General features: G+C 30.0%; 2 protein-coding genes across 3 annotated transcripts; both read left to right on the top strand.

Annotated features, from left to right (window-relative positions):
* The first annotated feature begins 875 nt into the window (after positions 1-875).
* Positions 876-5,310, top strand: LOC124535631 (bromodomain-containing protein DDB_G0270170). 2 transcript variants are annotated; one of them, XM_047111905.1, is made up of 5 exons: positions 876-1,253; positions 1,848-2,020; positions 2,336-2,510; positions 2,592-2,675; positions 2,767-5,310. In XM_047111905.1, the coding sequence occupies exons 1-5, from the start codon at positions 1,221-1,223 to the stop codon at positions 5,068-5,070; spliced, it is 2,769 nt and encodes a 922-aa protein (XP_046967861.1). In that variant the 5' UTR covers positions 876-1,220; the 3' UTR covers positions 5,071-5,310. The 2 variants fall into 2 exon arrangements, with proteins under 2 accessions (XP_046967861.1, XP_046967862.1); XM_047111906.1 differs by having other exon boundaries at positions 876-1,052.
* Positions 5,311-10,789: 5,479 nt separating this feature from the next.
* On the top strand, positions 10,790-15,316 carry LOC124535813. The gene is made up of 5 exons (XM_047112172.1): positions 10,790-10,939; positions 11,241-11,419; positions 11,687-11,803; positions 14,421-14,578; positions 15,159-15,316. Exons 2-5 carry the CDS (start codon positions 11,243-11,245, stop codon positions 15,253-15,255), a joined length of 549 nt encoding a protein of 182 aa, XP_046968128.1. The 5' UTR covers positions 10,790-10,939; positions 11,241-11,242; the 3' UTR covers positions 15,256-15,316.
* The last annotated feature ends 266 nt before the right edge of the window (positions 15,317-15,582 follow it).

A 15,582-nucleotide genomic window follows, 5' to 3' on the forward strand; every position in this document is an offset into this window, starting at 1 on the left:
ATTACATAATAAAAATATAGAATAGCTTATAAAAAAAATGTACTTATTATGATGTTCTTGGTCAATAAGCCTAAAAGTTACAATGGTTTGAGGATTTATAATATACTTAAAACACATCAAATATTAAAAACTAAAATGATTTTATTTAATGTAATATAAAATATTTAAAATCTCCTTATACGGACTTATAATAATAATAATAATAATTTATTTCAAGTATCAATGACTCATAGTGTTAGTTACAAATTTTTCTTAATAACTATGTTAGTGTTATACACAGACTTCATCCGAAAGTCAAAATAGCATATGCTATATACTCATATACTGAGCCCAAACAGGTAAAAAAGCCAAAAATGCCACATTTGTCATGAAATTGACGTGATATCATTGGTGAAGAGCTTGAGTAATCTATGATATTCACTTTGGATTTTAATAAAAACGTTGTGAACGTCGATGAAACTGTTATCTGTTTTTGGGAGTAAAATAAGGAAGTAAATAATAAGTAAGAAATAAGTTAAGTGTAATAGTGTTGTATTATATATTATATGTATAAATAAAGATATATTTATCGTAAATTCTTATAGGAGTTTGCACAATATGTAGTACACAATATAGCTGAGTTATTAGTAAATCGTGTGAAGTATTTGTTTGTTTGTTTATTTTATCATACTTACATTAAAATAGGCTATAGACAATTCGACACATAAACAATGTCGTATTATAAATGTACATTATTTACGAAGAAGTCCATGTTTCGTATTTTTTTACATAAATTATATTAAAAGTGCTTCAAAACATTTTTAAAAATAAATTTTCTATTATAGAGCATAGACAATGTCATAGCGTTTTTTAATCTATTATCTATAAGACGTCAATACGAGTAACGTCAACTGCGATTGTTAAAAAATCGCGTTCTTTTTCTTTAGCGAAAAGAAGATTTCTTATTTTAATGAATATATATAATAATATATCAGAAAAATATTTAGAAATTTAACATTATGTTTGTTCTACAACCAAAAGCAGATGGCTAAAGATTTGTATCCAAAATTGAAGTAAATATTCACGTTTTGTGTTCCGATTGATTTTTATTTTATGTTTTAAACAGTGGCTTATTGATAATAATAGCTGTTTATAATCACTTTGCGCGTGACGTGGCTGTTTATATTAAAATTGGACGTGTCATAATGTGAAATGTGAAATAGGATAAGCTTTTATAAGTGATGGATGAAAGCATAAAGAACTCCCCTTGTAAGGTAAAAATTTAGCGATGTATTAGTAGACTAGTAATACAATGAATTGAAGCCGATACTGTTATATACCTTCGTTTATAATTTCAAATAAATCAGTTAACTAAATTCTCTTACATGTTAACTGTCATAGAATTTTTTTCTTAATTAATATCATATATTTATTCTTTATCTATAGAACTTTTTTAAAACTATGTTTTGTTATTAAAACTAGCTTTCTATTCATCAAGGGGATTCTTATTTGTAAGAAACCATACATTTATTTCAAAAATCAAAATCAATATTGTCCTTTTTTTGTAATCAGTAACTATTGCTTTCCTATATAATAAAAGGGAACTTAATTAATCTTGATTTAATAGTAGCATTTGAATTTTGAGCTTTATAATAAAAGTATAATTTACTCATTAGAACAATTCTTATTAGATCCGTAATTAGAAAATTGGATTCTTAGTAAAATAGAGCACATTGCTTTTCTGTTTTTTTGTTGCATAAAATAATTGTTGAAATAGTTAATAATTAGAAAATTCTTACAAAATTGTAGAAGTTTTTTTTTTTTATTTTATTGTTATCTTTTATTTTAATATGCACATAAATTGTTAGGAATGTAGTGATGGTGTTGAAGCACAGTTGCGCAAGGAAGTGGATCACTTGCGTGCTCATCTCGCTGAGCGTGATGCACACTTTGTAGCTCTTGAGACAGAATTTTTCAAGTCTTCCTCTAGAGCTAATGATTTAGAAGAACAAATTGGTACTTGGAGGGAAAAATATGAAAGGTAACCATAGTTTATAAATTTATTTGTGTTATTAATCAATGAATAGAAAAAATAAATAAATAGTTATATATTGATGAATTATTTTGGTTAAATACTATTAGTTATACTTAGGAGTTCTTGTGATTTTAAAATCAATGAATATAAAAAGAATAAGACATACAAAAATGTTATAAGCTATATAAAGAACTTGTTTATTATTAAACTGTAAGTACTTTTTTTAGAGATATTGTGAATGATATATAAATATAGTTGAATGAATGAGTCTCATCATTTTTATGGAAAAATTATAATAAATTGTACTATTTATAATTTCAGATTATATGATTCACATAAACGAGTTCAAAAATTGAATCAAGTACTTGAGGACAAATTACTTCAAATGGTAGATAAGATGAAGAGCGAAAAAAGCCAATTGACAAAAGACATTGCAACTCTATCTGTTAGATTAGCAGAATCTAAACACAACTATAGCATGCTACAAAAAGAGAATGTACAGTATAATTTACTTAGTCCCCTTAATTTTGTGTTTATTTTATTTAGTAATATAATAATTATTTTTATATTATTACAGGAAAGATATAAAAATGATATGAACTTAGCGATTCAGTTGTTACAATGCAAGCCTGATAATTTTGTGTCTCAGAAACTTGACAATGTAAGTAGCAAATTTACACAGTAGATATATGTTACTTTTTTAAATGTCAAGTTGGTTATTAAGGTGTTTATATGATATTCATTGTTGGCAGCTGCCCGTTGACACTCAGGCAAGAGTATCACAGTATGTGATGTCGAAGACTCCCAAACCAGCAAGTTCTACACAGTCAAAGAATGGAAATGAAATTGATACATTTGATGCAAGTGAGTATGAATTCAATATTTCTGCATCACTTATGTCTAAAATACTAGAAGATAGTATCCAAGACTCGGTGACTAAACATTGTGATACTTGCACTTGCTCAAAATCTCAAAGTAAACCATTTTGTTATAACGAAAGCTACTACACAGTATCGACACAAACAATATTGAGTGGAGATGTGAAGAATTACCTATGTATGAATTGCAATTCTGAAATTAAGTCGATTCATTCAGCTTTTAGTGTCAGAAGCAGCTCTCCTTCAGCTGTTAAATTGGTTAATGATAAAACTGCACATAGCCCCTTATACATAGCACCGCAACCTCTTGTACTTGAGCAAAGAGAGCCTTCTGACTTAGTAATGGAAAATATTAAACCTAATAATATCATTAACGACATGATCATTAAAAATGAAAATAATATGAAACTGGAAGCAGATATCCAAAGGGAAGTCGCTTATAAATTGGAAGAAGATATTAAGATAAGAAACAATAGCATTAACATGGAGCCATCTGTACATCACAAGCTTTGTGATAGGACAAAAACTTCGATTTCTAGCAAAAAAAGTAGTATTCATAGCGTATGTAATGATGATTTGCTCAGAGATGTATCTAACAGCAAGGAAATTAAACCGAGTGATACAATAACGCAAATTGAAGGCGTTAATTTGAGGAAAAATTCTCATAGCTCCATGGGTGCTGTTAGCCGTACATCGTCGATAGCTAAATCAACAGTGAGCACACATAAGTCGAACACTCAGGTTGGTCCCGGACCGAGGTTTTGTCATTTGCGCATGCAAGCTGGGTCTAAAAATATATTAGTTGACAACGCAGAACCTGATGTTCCGCCGGTCCTATATAGACGTCAAAGTAAATGTAACGAAAATTCCATATTCAAAGACCTCAATGAGGGCTTAGATAACTTTATAGATTTAGAGAAGAATGACGTTGAAATAAAGAGTGATGTCAAAGATGATCTCGTAGTAGTTGAATCTACTTTAATCGATGTCCATGTTGATAATAATAATAAAGAAACTGGTTTGACAGTTAAAAACAGTTCGATTAATCCGATATTGTTGAACGTTTCGTCGTCTCCATTACAACCGTTGAAAACTCATAACTTTTCAAATACGTCGGAGCATAACAATAATGACTCTCATATCGGTAGCCAGAAAAATGTCTCGGAAATAGATAACTTACTAAACGACTTCAATGATGATATTAATAATACGAAAACTAATCACAATTCAAACAGCGATACAAGTAAGAAGACGGATGTATTAACGCCTATTGATAATCATGAGATTAAAATATTCAACTTTGATCGCTACGAACAAAGCAAAGCACCTAGTCAGTATACGCGACCAATAAAGAAAATAGACATGTCGCAATTGCATTCCATTGAAAATACAAAAATTTCAAAAGATTACCCACCCCTTGGCGATCTCAATAAAAAGCCCGAAACAATAAAACCGCCTCTACCAAATATTGTAAATGTTTATCCTAATCTGACTCAGACGCATTTAAAAGTTAACGAAAATAAGAAGGTCTTCACAAATGAACAAAGCACTAGCTCACTTTCAAGCGATGATAGCGCGGCTCTGTTACAAAAACAGCAATTACTTCGAGTTGCGGAATGGGTCGAAAAGAATTTAGAGCAACAAAACAATTTAAATGATCCACTAGAAGACGAATGCCTATTTCCAAATCGAGCCATGAGAAGAGATAGTAAGATAAACAGACTTACTGAAACCTTAAACGAACTAGCACTCAACATGCCTCATCCCGTCAGCAAATACTCGAGATACTCAAGAGAGCCACGGAATAATTGGCCTCACAACAGTGTCACGGCTCAAAGCACGCATCAGGACAAAAATATGAAGCCTAGTGCGTCTAATTCGAAGATTGTTAATAATCTCGTGAAAGAAACCATTTTTCCAGTCGAATATGGCGATGATACGGTCACTGAGATCAATAACGCAGCCAAGGTGTTTAATCGCAGCGACATCGCCGATATTGACGTAGGGAAGGAATTGCGAGACGCTTTGAAATCGAAAGGTGAAAAGGAAATTTCGTCCGAAGATTTGGCAAGAATGGAGTATAATGTGAAGAAATTCTTACTTAGTGGGCCTTATTGGGTGAATCCGGGTGTCGGTAGGAGTCGGCGCACAAGTAGCAAAACTGAGACTGATGTATAATTCCACCATAGAAATGTATGACATTCCTTATTTGTACGTGTATATTCCGCAACGTGTAGTAGCTGGTGTCTTGATTCATGGAAATGTAGAGAATGCTGTTCGTTTGGTGTTTATTTATTCAGATAAAATCCATGAAGTGAGCCCAACGAATTATAGTGCATTTAAATTTTGTTTGTTTAATTTTTTCCTATAAATATATCGATTTTATTGATAACTATTTATGACAAAGTCTTTTTATATATTTTTTTTTTTGATATTGTATGAATTTTATGATTTATAAAAATCTTTAATATTTAGCTTCAATTATTTTGTTCAAAGTAACTAAAATTGATATCTTTTTGATTTTTATGGTTGTTATTTGTGGTTGTTTTTTCTAATTTTGCCTTATTCAATCATATTTGTAATATTAATTTATTTTTAATCGCTATAATTCGATGGTCTTCATCTGAGGTGTATGTTCTAGTCTATTGTAGTATGTCCATGATAGATATCGCTTTATTACTGTTAATGTTCAAGATATAGGTGTCACTTGTATAATTCCGGGTGTTTACAAAGTTTATTCTCGAGGTGATTATTCGTATATTTTTAACTAACCATTGTATGTTATCCGTGGCTTGCCTTAACAACCAAAGTTTTACAGGGCTATTACAGATCTTATTTATCAACATTTTCAATAACTAAATATATTTTAAATAACTGTTAGTCCATATTTGTATTAGATGCTTTTTATATATGAAGACCATAATAGCAAACTTTTGTAAAAAAAATTACGTACATTATTTGCTCCAAGTTGTCATCTAGTGAAATTCAAAGTGTACTGTGGCTGCCATTTAAAATGAAAGCGTGTAGAATAGACTCACAATTAAGTATTAATACGGAAAAATACGCATAGAAGTTTCTATATATGTGATAACTATAAATTATGAATAAATTCACGTATGTACAAATTTATGTAGCACTGATGTACTTGATGTTAAGGATATCTAAGGGCGTTCAGTATTTTTATGAAGTTTCGTAGGATCTGATTTAACTTATTATTAAAAAATAATTGGTAATTTTTATATCGGTTCGAAACTATAATTAGGCTTAGTATGCACGCCCATTTTTTTTATAAAAAGTCTGTATTAGATTTTTTAATTTTTGGTAGTTATAAGATTGTTGTAGAATTCAGAAAATGAAAGTATTGCAACTAAATCAAGGGTCAGCTTGTAAAGATTTTGAGATTACTAAATCACTGCCAAAAAAACTTAAGTTTTATTATCTGTATACAAAAAAAAAAAAATGTTCGTTGTTGAAAAGTGATTTACCATAATAATGTTGTTGCACAAATTGTTGAATTTCCGAATCAGATCCTGCGAAATTATTTTCAAATAAAGAATTATTATTAAAAGCTTTCCATTCCACTATCCTCTGATATTATATTGATACTACGATTCCGTCGATTGTTAAAAGATGTTGAAAAGTAGCTAAAATAGATAGTTACGAAATGATGCTACGCTTTTGCTTTCTCAACATAAAGAACAGCTGTAAGAATATTTTATTATTAATAGTGTTTAATAGGTGTGTTTTGTGCAAACTGTCTTATTCTACAATTTGATGGAAGTATATTTTTGAATTAGTTAGGATAATAAATAATAGTTTGTATGTGATTGTATTTGTCACCTACGTGTGTGTGTTTCGCCTCAATCAAGCACAGTAAGGGTCCGTAATATAATAAGAACTTTGTGATTTATTATTTGAATTAATTATGTTTTTTTTTTTACATTCCATTATTTCATTGTTGACAAGGTCTAATTTAATATATGATGATTACGAAAAAAATAAAGGACATGGTCGAATTTTGTAGAGGCAATTATAAATTTTCTAAATTAAAACGAAAAATAACGGAGATTCTCATCAAAGCAACGAAAAGACTTTAAATAATAAATACATAATAACAAGTTTATTTTTAAAAGTGTTACCAAATATAACTGAATATTATAATTTATCACGTTTCATTTCTAGTATCACTTATTTTAGAATAAAATCTCGTGCTTCAAATAATTTTGCTCCGATAAGTCGATATTTTTTCTTTGATTTACTGAAATTACAAGATACGTACTTTTTTGTATCATATTACATCAAAAATTCAGGGATTTTATTTACCGGGTCTTTTAATTATACTACTGGCTTAAATACAATATTGTTATATCGTTCAATTATTTAAAGTACTGTATGTATCACAATTCGTCTACATTTTATATTAACTGCTAGGCAATTGTGGATCATGTCCTTTTACTGTCTAGTCAATAATAATGAATATGTCTAGCAATGTCTAGTACCCGCTGCTATGCCAAGAGGCTTGGCTCTGGCACCATGACAATTCTATAAAGGTTGTACCGAGAGATAAAAGTATACTTTATAAAATTTATTCGTCTGTGCTCATAATGGTATCAAATCTCAAGAAATACATTAGATTAGACCGGAATTTAATTCCATTTAAAATAGGATATTGTTTGAGTGAGTTTGTATGTGACTTATGTCCTTTTTTAAATATTTTTTGTGATTTTGTTAATTATATTTATTATATAAAAAGTTCTTAGATCTGCTTGCTGAAAATTCACATGAGAATGCTAAGGCTGGTCCCTCGTAAAGCTTCAGCAGCGTATTGTAAACGTGTTTATTTATTAAATACATGGCAAAGTAATATTGGTTTTATTTAAGTAGTAAAATTGAAAATTATGTCGTTATCTGATTTATATGATTTATTCTCTTTATAAGGACATAGTTGCATGGTAAGGATGTTTTTACAGTCATATATTTATTGAAATATGGCATATCAAGTTTACCTAACATTTCCAAAATTATAACATTCATAGATCAGTTAATATTACATGGTAGAAAGAAGTCTCTTTTCTTATAAATAACTAACACAAAATGTTTACATAAAAAAATGGAGAAATAAAGTTTTCAGTAAGTATTATTCATCACGCCGTATTAATTAAAAATATATAACGCGTTTTATTTAAATCAAAGTCATCACTGCCCTTTTGGAATAGTAACATTTAGCGAAATTATATTATATTAGCGAAATACGAAACGAATTAATATTAACCAAATACATTATATAAAATTATTCGTTTATTCATTTTGGGACCGTAATGTGTTGTAGTTTGGCTGGCTAATGGGCCATCCGATGGTAAGTGGTCAATACTGCCTATAGACTTTGTACATGAGTTTTTTGGCCTTCCTATTGTAAATTGAAATCCATTTCACATGTTTTGTAAAGTTCTTTCTTCTCGTTTCTGTTGCATACTTACAGGGAGAAAAGTTTATTAAAGTACCTCTTTCGGTTGAAGTTGTTACTTTATCTTCCCGATTACTGGTTTTGACGACTTTTACTTATTTGTTTTGTTTGCATTATACGGAATAGAAATTATATAATTTCTATATTTAGGTTATATAATTATATACTTATATTAAAAAATGATTTAATGATATGCATACAAAACTATGTACTTATTCGCAGTGAATAATGTTGTACACATTCAAATAGCTAATTTATTTCGAAGAAATATTAAGGCACCAAAGCCTATATCTGTTCTACGGTTTGAATTCCTCTACTCTATAGGATAGCTTCGCGGTGGATACCGTTGATCAAATATATTCTAATTTTTAGTAATTATGATAAACGGTCTGTTGAGGTAACAAAGGGCATTCATCATTAAAAGGTGTTTAAATCTTTAAATGAAAACATTTTTATTAAATTAAACAATAGGTTATTGTAAAGTTGTCAGATAATTTTAAGATCTTCGTAGGGCTGAATTCGTTTCGTGCTTGCCGGCCCGTGTAATAGCTTATCGCCAACATGAAGGAAGGACGTATCTCTCATCGGAACGACATCTCTGGCCTTCGCTTTTCCAAAATCACTCGTCCATTGTGTACTTAGCCTTGTATTGTCCGAACATTGTTTGTGATGTGTTCAAATTTAACTTCGATGTTAATTTTTTATATGATTATTTAACCGTTGTATATTTTGTGTTATTTTTTCGCAAATTATATTTTATTTTACAATTTTAAAATCCATGTTGCAAAATTCGAAATTTAAAACTCATTTCAATTTTTTTTACAAGGCATTATGCTTATAGTGCGTAGCTAAATTGTCTGGAACTTTACTTTTTAAAACGTTGTCAGTGGGTGTAATAATTGTTGAAATATTTTTCTGAGTGAACGACCGCACGATTCGCGACACGCGTCAGGTGGTCGTACCGTGCCATTCCTGTGACGTTCATAAATTCCGTGGCATATAACACGAGATGTCATTTTGTATAGGACAATTAACAATTTCAAATAAAACCCCTGATGAAAATATTCATCTACAAGTCCGTGATTATCTTAATGTTATACATATCTGTATAAATTAAACTAGTAGGCATTTTAATATTTTGCTATTAATTAATATTTCAGTTTTTTTTATGAAAATAATGGTCGCATATTTAGAATGAAGTTCACATACTCAGTATAAAAATACTTACATTACTTCAGGAAACTGTTTTTTTTTTTATACATTTGGTTGTTTTGCTGACATAACCTAGTTTTTCGGCTAAAATGTGATATAATTTAACGTTTTAGTAGTTATATTACTCAAACCGTGAGAAAACATTATTGTCATACATTACACTAAAGTTTAAACCTGTGCTTTGTGACCTAAAAAAGCTCTAGGTCTTTTACGAGCATTATAAAATATATTTTAATTTCTTTATTACCTAATAAACATAGTAGGGGTCAATAACGTGATAGTTATGTTTGCTTATATAATAACCTATCACTAGTCAAAGGATTGTTATTTTTAACTATCTATGATGGAAAATAATGCAGATAATTATAATCAATAATTTCCGTTACTATTTAGACAAAGTTGTATTTTATTTCAGGCACTAATACAAAGCATCTTTATATCTGTCTACGAATGCGCCTTTGAAATAGGTTCTCTTGAAAAGATGCCAAGCTGAAAGGAACGTTATAAATTACTGGTGATTTGGTTAAGATCATTTGCTTCTCTTGAATAGAAATAGCATTAATGTTCAAAAAGAAATGTGGTTATATCATTAAGTTCAAGAAACTATCGACAGCAACAATGGAGAGTGTCGCTAATTTGCGGCAATTAATTCCTTGTGCATAATGGTTGCCGTCGTGCGTGTTTTCATCTTATTCATAATTCTGCTACAAACGGTTACCGCCTAGCGGTAAAACAAAATTTCTATACATTTCGGTATATTCGCTCGTTGTCACAGCTCTGGTGTGCGGTGACCGTGAGAAGTGTAGGGTACAGGTAATGCTTTTATGCAAAATTTCGTTTAGTAGGTATTAGTAATAATATTATGCCTTCGCAGTTATGAAAAGACTTAAGTTACATAAACGATTTGGCTCGCCATTAAGGTAGTCTGTAATCGAAATACAATGAAAACTCATTTGTAAAGCGAAGTTCAAACGATAGATAAATATATGTTTAAAAGAATAATAATAATATTTTATATTTAATAACCAAATAAAAAAAAAAATCTGAAATGAAATTTATTTCATTTCCTATAATGTATAAATCATACTTTTTTTTATAAGGTCAATATTGATATGTCAATGATCGTGGCACATGTATGCCTGTAAAAATATTTTCATATATTTTGCTAGCCATAAAATAACTGAAAAAAAATGACATAATTGTTTTGTCAATGTTTATGATTTAGGTGTAAAGAATGATGTCTGTCGATTTTTCGCGTATTTAATTTTAAATTACTGTATAAATAGATAATAAATGGGTTAAATCAATTAAAAATAACTAATATATCATTCATACTTGTGTTACGTCCTTTTTAAACAATAAATACAAAAAGTAAGTACTTCCTAACATTTTATTATTTGAGATTGTCAAATTATGAGGATTGAATATTATTTTAAAACAATTAAATAAAATTGTTTTATAAAGGATATAAATGGATTAGGTAACTATGTTATTTTATGTGTATCCATTAAGCTAGTATTTATTATTTAAAATTAATATCATTATTTAAAAATAACAAGTTTTAAAAATAATAATTTCGTATATCTTCAGTACATTTTTTTAATGTTTGTAGTATCATTTTTATTTAATGACGTATTTATAAGAACGATGATTGCTGTTCCTATTTATATAGAAATGGAATCCGAGACTAGTCGCACACTGCGACGTCATAAGCAGGAAGAAGACACCTGGCGGCGACGTTGTGGCTGTCTCCGGACCAGCGAGAAATTGAAACAGATTCTCGATTCGTTTCCCCCACCCCCACCACCGACGCCATCACCAGACCATGCAGAGAAGAAGTCCATTACCCCTGTAATATGTTTTTGATTGTGTCATTTATCTTATTTTTATAAAATGTAGAAAATATGTTTTTTCGTAGATTATGTCAATCAATAATAACATTAAAATAAAACTCTTCCTCTTTTTTCGATTTCAAGTCTCAGCTTAGTTTATTTTGCGGGTTTAGTTCAGGCAAAGCTAACTTGAAATTTCGAGAGGCTGACGATAGACTTATGTATTGGATATACTATCATTAATTAAAATGATTATGAGTAGTAATAACGTTATTTTTATTCATAGATAGGAAATAATTGTATATCCGCTTTTTGCACTCACGTTCATCAAACTTGCCCATCAAATAAATTGGGGAGAATGTGCGAAGAATCGTCGGAAGCGTGCGCAGAGCAATCTTTTAAAGTAAGTTCTTTAAGTTAATACTTTCTATCTTAGCTTATTTATCTTATTTTATAGCATTAAAAAAGCGTAATGTAAATAAACAAGTATATGAAATACTTATTGGATGAAAACATTAAATAATAATAGGATACATATACTATACTTTGTCTCTAAAAGAGCGTCTTTACAAATTCCTTTACATGGCATGGAATGTCAATAACAAATGTTTATAATAAAAATGTATTTATTTATTTGTAAGGGCAAAGATAGAGAAATTATATATTAATGTGTACTGTCTACCTATATATATATAAAATTAGTGCTTATTTGCGTATATGTGTTTATACTCCGTCATAAATCCGATTTCGAGAAATGGCTGAGCTGTTAGGTCCAAGTCAGGATGGTTTTTAAAACAGTATTTTTTCTAATATTTGTGTTCAGATCAGATCTATTGTTAGGTAACATGTACCTAACATAAATGTATACGTGAAATACGATAAAATCGCCACTATGAGCATCGTGACCAAGTTATCAGCTACAGAGGCCATAGCATGTTCCTGGAAGTTATTAAAAATTCTATCACTTAGGTAATGCTACTGATTTTAATCTAATCAGGTTTATTGTAGACGTTAAAATATATCATACCGTTTTTGTTAAATATAAATTAATTACAAAGATGTGTGTGATATATTATAGGTAAGTATTGTATTGTCTATGCTTTTCTATGGAGGTTTATTTCTTTAATAATTTTGTAAGCAATTTACAACTCGCAAGCCTTTTTAAACCTTTTTTCAAATGTCATAACAAAAAATAATTAGAAGCCGATGAATAGTGCAGCGCGCAGACATTACAAGAATTAAATACATAAGGCATATTTTTTATAATTTAAGCTTAAACAACATATTACATACATATTATAAATGTCATTTATTATTGTGATCCGTCTCTAGGTACTTGATAAATATTCCGATCATTGGATTTCTGATTGAGAAATCGAATAAATTAATCGAACAAAAGTATATTTTTAAAATGACGCAATAACATGCAGAATTTAATCTGTCTGAAAGGTATAATTTTTATCAGTAACGATTAATTATATAATACGTATATAATATTAACTATATTGATACGATCTAACATCCAGTCTATGTATCACAACAGTATAAACTTCATGTAACTGGCGTTACTACTACTATACCATTTGGCGGTTTCACTGCGGATACACCATACATCAGAGCCATAATAATATCCCTCAGCGTCATGGAACAAAATAAAAACAGCTTATAGTAGGTAATATAGACGTATAAATTCGGCGCTGTTCACCTAGATTTCCACTTCCAGTCTTCAGATAAGATCCATATTTTATATATTCAGTGCATAGATCACGTATCTTCACCACGGCTCACATTAATTAAGCATATAAATAAAAGTAATTAGCTAAAATTGAATAATATATTTAATGCAATAGATTATCTGTACGTTTTCAAACAATACAGAATATGCAAGTATAATTTGGCTACCTTGTTCGATGAACCCGAGGAAGGCTATTCGAGTGTTTGTTTTATGTACAATTTACTCGTGATACCAATCTCTCTAGGTTAAGACCAGATTACAGAATAAGCAGACGGCATAAGTTCCGCACTTGCTGAATATTTCAAATTCTATTAACGAGTTTAATCTTAATTGAAATCAAATATGACCGTACCATTTTATTAAGCTTTATATGCATTGTTATTTATACGTTTCCTTCCTTTTCGGATGTAGGTAATATTTGTTGGAGTTACACAAAGCGATATTTGTTAAAGTAACATTCCATTGCAAACGTTTGAATAGATTATATTAAGTTGTTATGTATTAAATTGTTTCTTGTTAGTATTGTAAAACGATGGTTTTGATAGCCTGTTCGAATAAATTACATTTTAATTTATTTTCTGAATCGCGAGTACCGATTAGGTCCGGTGAAAAACGTGATTTTGACCTGTATCGATAGGTCGAAATTAACATTTTTCATTGGGCCACTGGATTTTAACCCGGTCGTCAATTCGTTTTCATGAACTTAATTTATGTTTATAATTCATCTTTAATAGGAAATATAAGAAATGTCGTGACGAAGCTACATCCGCTTTTAATTGTGCTGAAATCAGTTCTAAGCCTTCTTTTCAAGAGAAGACGAGGCGTTTTCCCAATCACAGGCTGTTGAATTTAGAACAATGACGCTCAGTCCTTAATATTATATACAAGATTATTTTTGTACAGTTAATTTTCATGTATAGTACGACACAACTTAGATGTCGCATCGGCAAAATTCGTAAAACCGATCACATCCGAATTAAGCACGCTATCCAAAATTATCAATATTTATTTCTCACGGGAATATGATCTTTGCACAAACGTAATAACTTGTAATATCATATGACCTAATATATTCGTCAATTTGACGCGTCGATTTACATGCACTTGCTTTCTCTGACGCGTGAATCTATAGCGACGAATAGCGTGGAATGGCGCGATAGGGAGCTATTTCTATTGGTTGTGTAAATCGGCAGTAATCGGTTTTATTTTCATTCCATTGCATTTTCCGATGCTACATCTAATTTGTGTCTTACTATAATGATTTTGTATCTTTAATGTTTTATAGGTAAATAGTCGTTCGTGGCGAATTGTAACCGAGCTTGTACAGCTGCTTCAGCTGTCGGTGACCGCGACTGCGCTGGCGCTCTACTACCTAATTTACTGTTACATGCAATTGATCTATTACACTTTGAGGAGCGCTTTGTACTTCCATAATGCTGATGGGTTAGTCAACAAAGCTAAATCATAACTAATGGTGTATGTAAAAAATACCTTTTTACGTATAAAATACTTGCCCGTCCCGGCTTCGCACACGTGGACATACGTTTTTTTTAAATACTTTTGCCTCTTATTTACATTCTTTTGTTGTTTTAATTTTTAAAACACAGAACAATTATCTTATACTTACAATCCGAATGTGTTCATTGTTTTTTTTAAATTTTATTTATTTAATCTTAAAGGCGAGAGACTTTTTCCCTAATTTTTTGTAGCAATTAATATAGCCTATGTTACAAGGAAAATGTAGTTTTTCAATGGTGAATTTTTTTTTGTAATCGGCACAGTAGTTTTTGAGTTTATTTATTACATACACACATGCAAAAATACAAAATCTCCTCCTCTTCTTAATAGTAGTATAAATCCTCTTTTTAATAGTAGTATAAACAAATTGAATCTTAGAAATAGCATTAAATTTTAAAGGTTTAGGTGCTAATAACGAAGAATATATTTAAAGATTATAAAATATAAATTATCGAGTTCATTTTAATGCATTGTTCAAGTTAATGCATATTTTTCCTTTTTTCAGTGCAATGAAGATAACTATAGGCGTTGTTACAATTACATCGATATTTGTCGCCTTTAACCTGATAATAAGACTCGAACGCTTTATTGGAGTATTTTAAAGATAAATTTATGCATTTTTGTATTTCGTTAGGACATTGCTTCAATACACATTTATTAATCTTTGCTTGTTTTCTTTTTCACCATAGCTTGTAGAAGTTTTATGAAAGTAACGATTTATCAGATTTGTCAGGTGTTCAAGAATATTCGGTTCGACGGCCAAATGGACAACCCGATGGCATGTGACCGCCGCTCAATGATATTGGTTAAAAATATTACCTATTCTTCATATCACCAATTCGCCATCAACACTCAGAGCTAAGATATTAAGTCTCGTATATCGTTATCGTACAATGGTACACAAGGTCAACCCAAAACCCAAAAAATAA

The sequence above is a fragment of the Vanessa cardui genome, chromosome 15 (genome assembly GCF_905220365.1).
Source record: "Vanessa cardui chromosome 15, ilVanCard2.1, whole genome shotgun sequence".
NCBI classification, from domain to species: Eukaryota; Metazoa; Arthropoda; class Insecta; order Lepidoptera; family Nymphalidae; genus Vanessa; species Vanessa cardui.